General features: G+C 41.3%; 1 protein-coding gene across 1 annotated transcript; it reads right to left on the reverse strand.

Moving 5' to 3' along the window:
• Positions 1-63: 63 nt before the first annotated feature.
• Positions 64-6,976, reverse strand: serpine3 (serpin peptidase inhibitor, clade E (nexin, plasminogen activator inhibitor type 1), member 3). The gene is made up of 9 exons (XM_069153655.1): positions 6,965-6,976; positions 6,237-6,569; positions 4,306-4,533; positions 3,381-3,623; positions 1,990-2,188; positions 1,777-1,877; positions 1,580-1,666; positions 1,415-1,498; positions 64-224 (listed from the first exon to the last, which is right to left on the reverse strand). The coding sequence occupies exons 2-9, from the start codon at positions 6,499-6,501 to the stop codon at positions 172-174; spliced, it is 1,260 nt and encodes a 419-aa protein (XP_069009756.1). The 5' UTR covers positions 6,502-6,569; positions 6,965-6,976; the 3' UTR covers positions 64-171.
• Between the last annotated feature and the right edge of the window lie 5,614 nt (positions 6,977-12,590).

Raw genomic sequence — 12,590 nt, forward strand, 5'->3', positions numbered from 1 at the left:
AACCCCGACGTGTAAAAACATATTAAAATTTTATTTACAGGTATGTACAAAAATAATGTCCCTCTTCCTGAAGTGTCCGTGGACCCTACTTTGGGTCCACAAATAAATACCAGTAGTGAAATGAGTAGGTTAAGAAGTGTGTGACTGTGTGAGTGTGCATGTAGAAGGTCCTCAGGGTGCTTGATCTGCTGGGTTCATTACTCGCCCCATGAACAAGATGGATCCTGCAACAGAATAAAAATAAAATTTAAAAGGTTAGAGACATTTGCTTTAATGGTTCATATTCAAGTTTTCCACTTAAAGTTAAATCTTTTTTTTTTTTTTTTTTTTTTTTTTTTAAATCTACCATCTTTTTAATTGTGATTCTGTAAGTTTTAGTTTGCTGATTCATCTGACAGTTCTTATGGGTCTTTTTTTAGTGCTGCCACTAGAGGCTGCCAAATTAGAAATGTTTATATCCCTATTATAAATCATGCAGACAGAGATGAGAAGCATTTTTTAAATGTTCTACCTGAACGCAATAAGTTTCAGTACATGTTCTTATTCAAATCAGGAGCATACATGATGCTTATTTCATGTAATCCAGCAGAATGAACATGATGTCTGCCAACATTTTTGTCAAGCCTAAACAAAAATATATTAATCTGAACGTCCTTAAAACCAGGTTAAAAAACAGTTGAGATCAAATTGTTTTTTCAACGGTGACCTGACCAAGAAGACAGTAAAGGGCATTTTGATGCATATATACAATGAAATACCAAACAAAACTTAACAAATTCTGCAGAGGTTAAATGTACTGACTAAATTAATTATAAATTACAGCAAGTAAAAACTGTTGTTAGCTTTTGTTTCAAACGTTAGAGATAAGGGAGGCAGACTAAGTCGAGCCTGCAGGTTGTTCCAAGACCAACAGCTGTAATAAAATGGACTCCTTTTTTCCTTCTCCGTCTGAACAGTGGGTACCTTCAAGCCCAGCCTAATGTTAGAGCTAAGATATTTTGTACAAATACAAACTTTTACCACCACCACCACCACCCCCCATCCCCACGCCATGCAATAAAGCCCACAGTTTATACTCCTACTATAGTTTCATTTTTGAAAAATGCTAAGTGATTCTCTGCCATATTTGTAGTTTTGTCAACAAATGGTACTCAAACAGGAGTAAATAGTGCATTTGTTGGAGACTGTTATCAGCAGAGAATTACCACACATACAGTATTGTTCCCCTGTGAGTATTCTGGCAGCAGTAGGTGTGATCAGTGCCTTCTATATACATGATGTTTACTGTAAGGGATTACACAACTCATGCAAATGTGATTTTCACATTAAATTCAAGCCAAAACGTGTTATGATGTGACCTCGCTGAGTGGACTTTTCGAATTAGATTGAGGTGTCTGCAGAGTAAAACAAATACCTGTGTTAATCTGTCGCAGTAGAAATAAGAACGGACGATCTGCCTTGAAAACGGGAGCCCGGGATCGTTTGAGTAGCACCATAGCTGCAAAGGATGAGAAGTTATTTTTTAACAACCTCAAAATGAACTTGTCACTCTGCTCTGTTTGCACCAGACATTTCTCACCAGTAGCAGCAGCTGCCTTGGAGCCGTCCTCTGTGACTTCTATTCTCACTTCATGGAAGGCATCAGACACATACAGACCCTCCTCCACTGCAGGAAGTTAAAAACACAGTCAGCTACCAGCAGAGATGCAGCAATGGTTTGACCTGCAGTTTAAATAAATGTTTTGAATGTATTTTGTAATGAACTGATGAACTGACCTGATATTCCAGTGAAGTCTGCTGCTGTCGGGTTAAAAGCGTCGCTGATGCCCAGAGCAGGCAGCACTGACCTCAGGTTGAACTTGTTCTGCATCCTGAATCTGTAAGTAACAGATATAATTTTGTTTGTTACTGCCTCTCCATCTTTTCTAAACAAAACCTGCAGATGCTTTTTAAAAGTCTTAATCTGTACTCTACATGCATGATCCTCACCTGGGGAGGAAAATGTCCATTTTGGTCCTGCGCAGGCCGGTGTCCCAGGACGCCAGCTGCCGTGCGGTGAGCAGGGACTCGAGGGAGGACAGCGGAGTCTTCCTCTCGCTGGGCAGGACCACCTGCAGGCTCAGGGATCGGCCCAGGAACGGCAGCTCCAGCACGGTGTAGCGCTGGTCCGATGCTGTCCTGAACTGACCTGCGGGGAGATTAATACAGTCAAAGGGAGAAATGAAGTGTTTCTGTTTAACAACTTTCAGCAGTCGCCTATTGCCACCTAATTTTACACACATTTATTTAAGGCTCATTAACCTGTAAACACCACAGAATCCTGGTTAACAGCTTAAACTGAACAAACCCTTTTTTTTTTTTTTTTTTTACAGCTTATTTATGTGCATTAGATTCAAAGTCTAAAGCCTAAACATGAAATGGATGGATTCAGGCATTTCTAAGCAACTTGTGCAACACAAGTTGCTTAGAAATACAGCACAAAAATGACACGTAAACAATTTGGGGCGATGCAGTGAGGGGTTAATCAATTATTTAGAAAGCTGTCAAAATAGAGTATAAAGTGAAAGGAAATCCAGTAATTCCTCACGTGAACACAAAACACGGATGATAATCAAAACTGTCACTCATAAAATTCCATTTTTTTGTGTTACAAAGCTTCAGAATTAGCGTGGTAATTTTTTGTCAACCTCTTGTAGTAGGGAAGCATCTGCTTCACATAAAGTCACATAAAATTACTGTTAAATGCTCTGCTATGTTCTTCAGTTAGTTCCTAATGGTTCGTGGGCTCTGCTGAATGCAGACCTGATACATCCGGAAATGAGCAGTATGAGAGTGCTGAAACATTGAGTGGTAAACTGAAGCTACTGTAAAAACGTCCAGAGCTGAACACAGCTACTGAAGGGGTCCCTTAATGGTAGTTAATGGCAACAATACACATATCCATATGACTTATTAGTTCAAATACAATTATTGATTATAGCAGCTTGAAAAATTATTTTTAATGGCGGGCGGGCAGATGGATTGATGGATTGATGGATTGATGGACTGATGGACTGATGGATTGATGGACTGATGGACTGAAGGACTGATGGATTGATGGATTGATGGACTGATGGACTGAAGGACTGATGGATTGATGGATTGATGGATTGATGGGTTGAAGGACTGATGGATTGATGGATTGATGGATTGATGGGTTGAAGGACTGATGGATTGATGGATTGATGGATTGATGGATTGAAGGACTGATGGATTGATGGATTGATGGATTGATGGATTGAAGGACTGATGGATTGATGGATTGATGGATTGATGGATTGAAGGACTGATGGATTGATGGATTGATGGATTGATGGATTGATGGATTGATGGACTCTTACCAAAGCTGACCTCTGCAGCCTGGTACATCATGGGCACCTTGATAGCGCTGCCGTCAGAGAGGATGAAGGGCAGGTTCTGGGTGTTGGTGAACAGAAACTGTTTCTGCCAGATGCCCCTGAAGGCCACAGTGTTGACCAGGGCCACCTGCAGCCGGTGTCCCCACCATAGGGCCTCTGCCTGGGCCTCGCCTGAGCCCGACAGCTCGCCACTGCTGCTTCCTGACTGAGGGGACCACGAATCATCTATGAGGTAACAAGGGATGGTCAAAGTTTATTATAAAGGGCATGGGTTGTAAATACAATGGATGACAGTAACATATCTTCGAAAACAACTGTAATTGATAGCATAAAATTGTTGTTATAAGTATAGATGATCATAATCTGGAAGTTGCAAATTCATTTATCATCGTCGAAGGGCTCAGAAGAAAAACAATCGTAAACCACTGCTCTGATATTTAGATTTAGGGAAATTAAAGGTGCATAAAGTTTTTTTTTCATCAATAGGGGGCAGAGGAACTCGATAACAAGCTATGTTACCACTCTATTTGTTTTTATGGCTGACATGTTAGGAACCCCCTTACTTAGCTACACATGCAGAAGAAACAGAGCCATCATCATCGTCACACTGGAGTCAAATTTTAGCTCAATCTGTCTAAATATTCATTTATTCTCAGACTTGTTTGCAATTTGATGATGGGTTTATCTGGTGTTTGGTTACACACACAAAAACTGCTGTAGACTAAATTACAGTAAATGTGCATAAAACCAAAACAAGGTGCTTAAAGATGCTGAAAGGCACCACAGAATTGATAACAATGATGATCATTCTCTGTCAATTCACTAAAGGCAGGTTAACTTGATGAATTTCAATATAAGAATAATGATAATTTGAGCTGTAACTGCTTTATGAAGCTGTCTGGATTACCGTGGTCATGTCCTGCTCCCTCTGGTTGGCTGCGAGTGCGGCTGGGTTGGCTGAAGTTGGCTCGGACCACGCTGGTGTTGGCCCAGGCTGCTGCATGCTGTGTGAACTCCGACAGGAGCTGGACACCACTCTGGATGTATAATGTGCAGGTCTGCCGCAGCCACATCCCCTGGCTGGTGTTGCTCATGTTGCCCTGCGAGTGCAACAGGAAGTCTTGTACCGGGGCGTCTGCAGGACAGAACCACACAGAGCGGCAGGTCAGACCGGCTGGTGCGTTACACGGTGTAGGAAAATGATCTGTTCATCTAGTTCACCTTGTTTAACAGGAGTTTCATTATATATCAACAATTAGCTCTGTTTTAACACCTGATCATCGGCTCTCTTACTTAAATACAATTCACATCAAGTTTGAAACTTGCGAAAAAAAAACTTTATTGTGAAATTCCTGCAACATTTGTTATTCCCCTCTAACTTGTTTCAGCAACAATTTACCTAAATTCACACCACGTCTCTGCAGGATCGTACACACAAAATGCTTGTTTGACTCAATCTGAGTTTTGCTTCTCTCAGCCTGGTGAGCGCTGCAGACCACGTGAATCTTCTCATCTGATGAGCTACAAGCATTTGTACAAAACATGATCCAAACACCGATTCTCTCATGGCTGCAACATCTGCAGGAGTCCACATCAGGTAATATGAAAAGAAGCAGTAAATTGAAGGTTGGTCCCCTGCCATACTTGAATTCCAATTTCTATTCTTTGTCTTGCTTTGTTTTGACAAGGGAGTAGATGTTATTTTTTATTATTATTATTTTCTATAACCTTCCTTTTTAATCTTTTTTTTCTTGTATCTTTCTCTATATCTGAGATTCTCGTCTTTCTTTATGCTTAAGATTCAGCAGTAAAATGTTCAGAGGTGCAGCCAAGAACATAGAACTGACTCAAGTTTTAATCTTGTGCTGATAAAATGTTATTAATATTAAAAAGATGCTGATTTTCTTCCAAAATTCTTATGTTTTTGATGTTTTGTTACTCTTCTTTTAAGTATTTCTTCATTTTGTGAGTTACCTACCACCACGAGCCTCTGCATATAGTGTTTTTGTAAATGCACGTCATTTGTCTTATAATAAATGTGAGAAAAGCAGGCACTGTATGAGACAAACGAGGATACCCTATAAGAAGTCGCAGGGGGATTTCTACCGTAGAGTGGCCTCTGTCCTCTGCAGCAGTGTTGAACATAACAAAAACAGACTGACCCTCAGTCCTCAGCCAATTATTTTGATAATTGATTCATCATTTAAGTCATTTATGAAGCAAAAATTACAAATAGTTTCAGTTTTTTGCTGTTTTATATCATCACAGATTGAGTAGCTTTGAGTTTTGGGCTCAGAGAAATGGTGCTTGGCATTAACCAAAACACTTGATAATTTATGAAGTTTTAGTTGCAAACATGTGTGATTTTGATGTTAAAGCTGAGGTTAGTTGAAAATGGAAGTCACACTGAATCATTTTTACTTCACGGTTGAGGTATCCCGTTAAAATAGAGCCTAAAGTAATCAGTTTCCATCCCTGCCTGACAAGTGAGGTCACATCTCGGAGATGAATGGAAACAGCAACTCCAACTCTCATTTGGTTTGTAATTAAACACACTGACCTCCCGACCCTCAAGGCCGAGCTGCAGAAGTGGTTAATGAGATTAGAGCTGGTGTGAAGGCAGGTATTATGGCTCCAGACACCACTGAGCTCTGCTGGGCCAGCAGCAGTAGCAGCACCGCTCCACACCACCTGGTACCAACAGCACTGAGGGCCACCAACAACCTCTCCAGCCTCACTCGCACAGCATAAGGAACTACTAATGCTACCTGAATGCAAACCCCTGCCCCCCTCATTCATCCTGATATTTGTAAAAAAAAACAACGAGATGACTCCTACCATTCACGTTGTATCCCAGTGTTCCCTCCAGCTGAGCCAGCGTGTTGCCCCTGGCACCCAGCTGCAGCAGCGCCAGAGACAGGGACACGCTCACTGGTGACATGATCAGGTTGGAGTTGTTCTCCGTCTCGGTGAGGGTGTGGTAGAGGCTGACGGCAAACCTGGTGTGCAGCTCTCTCATGCTGTCCTGCAGGCTGCCGTTACAGTGGCTCCTCTCCACCAACCAGAAGCACATGAATAGCGAAGCCACTGGCAGACGACGCATGTCCTCAGCGCTGCAGGAGGAGAGGGAAGTGTCCACAGGGTGCGACAGGTGGCCCGAAGAACAAAAACCTGTCAGACCAGAGGAGAAAGCCAATAAGCAACTCAGGTCAATGAGGTCAACCAGCAGGCAACTGACACTTACTCTGGCCATTTGTCTGCACAAATACGTCTTTCTTCTTTGACACTTTGTATTAACAGGCTTAACAAATGAAAGCTTTAAACTTTCCTTGTAGTAGAACATACAATTGAGTTGTTGAATTACTTTCACTTAGGGTGCAGGATGAGAGGATGCAAATTATAGATCTTAAGTGAAAACAATGACACCAGAAGTCTCAGCTGATGAATCAAGTTTGAGTTTAGATAGGCTATATGTAAATATACATGATGTAATGGTCTATTTTCGTTAATTAATCGTAAACTGATGACATAATAAGTCGTGCAGGTGATGAGTCGTACCTGCGTACCAGCTGTTCTCTCTGACTGTCACCAACCATTCAGCCCGAGCAGGGGAGCTGTGTCCTGTCTGTCCCCGTCCGCCACTCGCTTGTCCCGGGCTTCTTGTCACTGAGGTCGGTGCTGTGCGGTGCCCCGGCAGTCAGCCTCTGCTTCCTGTCGTTTCTCTCACTGGAAGCAGCCCGCAGTCATAAGACCGTGTTTAAAGGGGAAACACTCCTCTCCGTGTTTGCGGTCTCCGTCGGCGATGTCCGTACCACTCGTCCGGGATTCCTGCCTCCGCGTGGCTATAAGGAGCCAGGCGGAGGGAGGCATGTCACCGACCAGCAAATCCCAAACCGGGCAGAGAGGAAAAAACACCCACAACCGCGCGCATAGCGCAGCAAGGCAGGCATGCATGCACATTCCCTGGACATTTTATTATATGCTCTTTGCGAACTTTTAATAGCTCTTTTGACACTTTATAACCACATTTTAGCCAGCCTTTTTTAAAATGATGGTAAAGTGCCAGTGAGGTCAAATTGTCCCAACAGCCTACCTGACTTTAAAGGAGCAATATACAAGATTTTTTTTAGTTTAAAACTTATACACAAAATCAGACGGAATAAGTGTTGAAGTTAGGTCAAAGTTGTCTGTGTTGCACAGATGTTTGCTAAAGTTGGCTATCTTAATACCACCCCAGGTGTCAGTTGTCCTGTCCTGTTTGCCTTCAGTCCAACAGAAGAGGAAGAAGTAGCCTCACCTCTCCTTTGATTTATAGACTTTAAATGAAATTGGATTTAGCCAATTATGCAAAAGTTCCATAGAGTGCAATACCACCAAGGGCCGCAAGGGGTTCGCTCCAAAAAGCTTCTGGCGCCAAAGACTCTCCTTGAACTTCTCATGAAATACAAAGTAGGCAACATTTTATTTTTCACTACTCACTACTTCACTACTTACTTCACAATTCACTCTTTCTGATTAGTGTTCTAGTGGGCCATCTGAAAATAATCCCATAGTTGATGAAATAGTAGGCTTCAAAAAGTGGTAGGCCATTTAGGGGTTTGTCCGATTGTTTGATTGACAGGCTTTGGGGGCACTCAGGTTTCTGCTATAGGTCAACCGATGTCTTCAGGTTCCCAGTCAGATCAAGTCAGATCCATCACTTGCTCCTCTCCAGTTTGTCCAAAACACCAAGATAACCTCAGCCAAAATGCCAAACTAGAGGCTTCAAAACATCAGTTCATGCAGTCATGGGTGTCATCGAGGTTGGTTGCCACTTCCCACAAAAGCAGGACCTCCCCTTAATGGGATGCAGAAATCATTAATACACCTGTGCTTTCCCTACAACGACAAGTCAAAATATCTGCTATATAATTGGTCTCTCTTATAACAACAGTGGTGCACTCGCCATCAGGCATACTGGGACAAATCCCAATGGGCTGCCAATGGTAGTCTCCATGCAGTCTAGTTTTCCACTTTGTAATACTTTTGGACTCGAAAGACAGTAAAGTGTTTGACTACCTGCAGCAGTTGAGCAATACAGCAACACCACTTGGACAAATCACAAGCACAAGAACCACAAGCCTGCTGAAATTTCCTCTCGTGACCAGGTTCACTCTGACAAACACATACCATGGCTTAACTATCACCAGTGCAGCTAAAGGTAGGGTGGTGGGGGCTTATTTATGATTTAGGGACAGCTATATTATGAACTGACTAATGCTATTCTGTTTATTCTGCCTTCCTGTTTAATATTTCTTTGTGCACTGTGACTGTGATTGGTATATATACCACCATCCCACGTTGTGCACCAATGGTTTGAGTCCCAGCCTATTTTAAGTAGGCTATCTTTACTAGCCTCTACTTAAATGTTCCAAAACTGCATGTAAAACTAGAACCGGCAGTTTGTTCGTACTTGTAATTAGATTTGTTAATAATTCTTTCGGATGGTTGCCTGTTGTGCCATTGCAAAAAAATATTATATGTAGTTTTCATACCAATATATTTGGGGTAAGTGAGGCATTTTGTGCATATTTCAATATGGGGGATGCACCCTCTCCACCCCCACCCCCAAAATATATTATAATTATGGCCTTGAAACGCAGACACAAACACCAAGACATCCATTCTATTACACAAGTCATTTGTCCTTTTGTTGTGATGATCAAAAGACATTTTCTGCTCTGGGCATCAATGCTGCGTCAGCGTTTCTAATTGGTATCATTCTGTGGAATGTGCACTCACTCCTCATGGACGTGTTGCTGCTCCAACATGGGATGAATAACAGATTCTCAGTCATCGGGAAATATTGTGTCAGTACTGCGTGCAGACATGATCAGTGTCCTTAAATTTAGATACATCGGCACTGAGCTCAAGCATATTTAGAGAGAATTAAAACAACAAAAGATTGTACACTCCTGCATAAACAATAAATAAATCTGTTAATGACCATACATGTTCAAATGTTGAACAAGATCACGATAAAAGGCTTTCCTGAAAGCAATTCAGATTTCTTCATTTTGAAACAAGAATCTTTGCGAGCAGCTCTGTGAAGCTGAAAGCAGGCACAGCAGTGCATTGAGCCCAATGCTAAAAGCAGTACTCAGTAGAGTAGTAGATGATACAAAGTAAAGAACATGGGAAATGTCGAGCAGTTTAGCATGTATTTAACTATAAACCAAAGTATAGGTCAAATTAAATGACCTGATGATGGTTCACCCTAAAGGAAACACACATATCTACCACATTTCACAACAATCTGAACAATACTTCAAGATTTTTCTTTCAAATCTGCAAATGTGAAGTTCATTGTGGTGCCAAAGGGAAAGTCAGAGGATACACTCAGATATGTGTTTTAGAGTGGCTATAAACAGAACAGTTCTTATCATTTGCCAAACCCCAGAAAAAATTAGAATATAATACATAAGTAGGGAAATATAGTTGGAGTGAATGAATTAGGTCTTTAAAGACAAAAGCTTTTACATAGATAAAGCTCGACTGAGTCTGCCACAAAATCTGTCTTAACTGCTCTTTTGATGGAGTGATTTTGCAGTGAGAGGAAGCAGATTAAATCACGGAACTTTCCTCTAATTCACTTTTTACTTTAAAGTAAAAAAATACTTGATTATGAGACATAAACTCTGCAGTAAAGAGACAAATTTACCAAAATATGCTAATGTGGGTGTCCTACTAACATTTAACATGGAATAATTTTAGCACAACATACAACATGTTCATCTCTAAAAATAACAAAACATGAAGAGTTGTCAATAATTGATTATGGCCTTTATTATGGCCTTTATTTCACCTAAAATCAATCTGCTGTGGAGTGATCTGCCCCTCAACTGTTCCTCTTAATTGGGGACATGACAGTCAGCAAAATAAATTGCGGGTATTTTTCCCATGAAGGAGAGAGCATGATTGGTAGCCATCAGGTATTTGGCTGCTTTGTCTAACAGGGGATTCCAGCCATTACTGGACTTGACTAATTAGTGCAGCCGTGGCTTGGCTTCATTAAACGGAGTCGCCACATTCTTTAAAACCCAACGCTCCGACTCTGAAGGCAGGAATTTGGATTTTTTTTTTTTTTTTTCCCTCTGTCGGAGGAGATGAGACGCCACGGTAACTGACCAAAGACAATCATTTGAAAAGATGCCACCATAAACAGCAGTTTTCATCTTGGCGCTCGTGGGGCCATCCGAGGAAGAATGTTAGAGGTTCGCATTTGTGAAGTAGAAATAATGATTTGTGCTCTCTGTGTCTGATCCCTGGACAGACTGCAAAGCAAGCGGCCGCTGCACAGAGTGGTCAGGACGGAGGGCAGCGTGGTGTCACTCAGCAGTGTGGAGTGCCGCTCACTGAAGGGCCTCAGCCTGACAGGACCAACATAATAATCGCTCACTTATCTGTGCAGGTAATTATGTTGTCAATAATTCATTAGGACAGCCTGGCAGCCTGAAGTGGTATCCTCACATGACACAGTTTGTACCAGACTACAGGACAATACTTCTGTTCTACATGTCAAAGCTGTTCTGTCCTTTCATGTCCAGTCTCGAGTCTTTTAAAGCAAATGACAAATCAAGATCTGAGTGTTTCACAGTGCTAACCATTAAAGTAACACATAATTTGAATATTTTCCTGCCCAGCTGAAGCATAGAAGACTTAATAAGTAGCTATACAATACCTGCAAGCCATAAGTGTGGTGGCGATGGAGCGCACCAGAAACCACAGTTCTCTTGATCCAGTTGAAATTTATTTACATTTTTCAAGTGCTGGAAGGCCCAATCATCTCTAAAGCAAATGTCATTAAATAGAACCAATAGAAACAAATTCAGAAATAACAGAACCAGATAGATTAGCATAAGCTTAATGGTTCCCAGACCATGTATTCTAATGAGCTGGGTGATCCACTGACTTTTCACCGTGCACCACCAAATATATTTTTTTCACCAGGACAAAATTTGATTCTTGAATGTAAGTTATGTCTCAGAGCAGTCAAGTCTTTGTTTTGTATATGTCAGAGTTCAGTCTCAGTCTCAGCTCTGTTACATGGTAAGAACAAAAAGAGACTGTGATGCTGTCCACTTGTAGGAGCTCGTTAAACACTGGCACACTCACACGCATTGATGGCATGTGCTATTAAGCAAAGCACATCAGGACCATCTGCTCAAGGACACTTTGAAATGTGGCAGGAAGAACTGGACACCATAACACAAACCGTGCAATAAATTGAAAAATTTTCCACATGTAACCATTATTGGCTCTAATATTACTGTTAGAAAAATTACTCGGAGGCTTGGTTCAAAATCAAACATATCGGACATTTATTCTTGCAAGAAGGAGCAAATACATGTACACTCAAAGAAGGATGTCCAGCATTGCTCAACGTCACTCCTCCGTAGGGCAGCTTTTATAAAGTGTGACAAACAATTGACAGTCACCCCCATTTCCTTTGTATCTGCTTTCGTATGGTAATACTGAGTTGGTTGTAGGTCACAAGATAAGGACACAGAGGAGTTGTAAATTTGATGCCGAAAAGGAAACAAAAGAAACTTTCCGGAGCCACTTGCAAAATAAAATGACACAATCTTATTTTCTTTCCATCAATTACCAGTATTAACAGTTTGAAATTATTTTTGAATGTTCTTTAAACTCAAGATACCACTTATAATTATCACGGGTTTTTTTTAACTCCTCCTCCTCGGCAGTCATTTTTTGTCTGTTTGTAGTTGTTTAATGTCTCTTTGTTTTCTTTGTCTTTTTGTGTTTCTTTTTCTTTTTGTGGTTGTTTTATTTCAACCAGTTTGTATCTCTTTCTGGTCCTTTTGAGTCTTTTCCAAAACATTTTGCAGGTGAAGCAGAATTTCCAGATGATGTTGGTTGAAAAACTGCAGCTGAATTTCCTCCTGTGGTTCACACAGGGGATGAGGAGAGGTTGCCTCTCACGGTGAAACGTCCACTGACACTAACACCCAACATGTTCACGTGCATGTCAGCTTGTGTTTCCAGGAGCTTATCATTTTTCCATGAGAGTTTTTCCGTCCATATCCAAATATGTTAACTGATGAGTGTCTGTGAGACTCTGCAATGCCTCCGCCTTTCTCCACGTAGCAGCAACTTAAGCCCTAACTAGTGGAGACTATCCCCAGGCTCTCC

This window comes from Embiotoca jacksoni, unplaced genomic scaffold (genome assembly GCF_022577435.1).
Source record: "Embiotoca jacksoni isolate LCO1_2020_lvr unplaced genomic scaffold, fEmbJac1.0.p SCAF_2, whole genome shotgun sequence".
NCBI lineage: Eukaryota > Metazoa > Chordata > Actinopteri > Embiotocidae > Embiotoca > Embiotoca jacksoni.

Bases quoted from the DNA above. Each gene is read 5' to 3' on its own strand.
- serpine3 (XM_069153655.1), bottom strand. From the start codon at position 6,501: ATGCGTCGTCTGCCAGTGGCTTCGCTATTCATGTGCTTCTGGTTGGTG. The intron at 1,499-1,579 runs GTGAGAAATGTC...CATCCTTTGCAG, and splicing joins CAAGGCAGCTGCTGCTACTG to CTATGGTGCTACTCAAACGA. The intron at 225-1,414 runs GTATTTGTTTTA...ATTCTGTTGCAG, and splicing joins ACTGCGACAGATTAACACAG to GATCCATCTTGTTCATGGGG.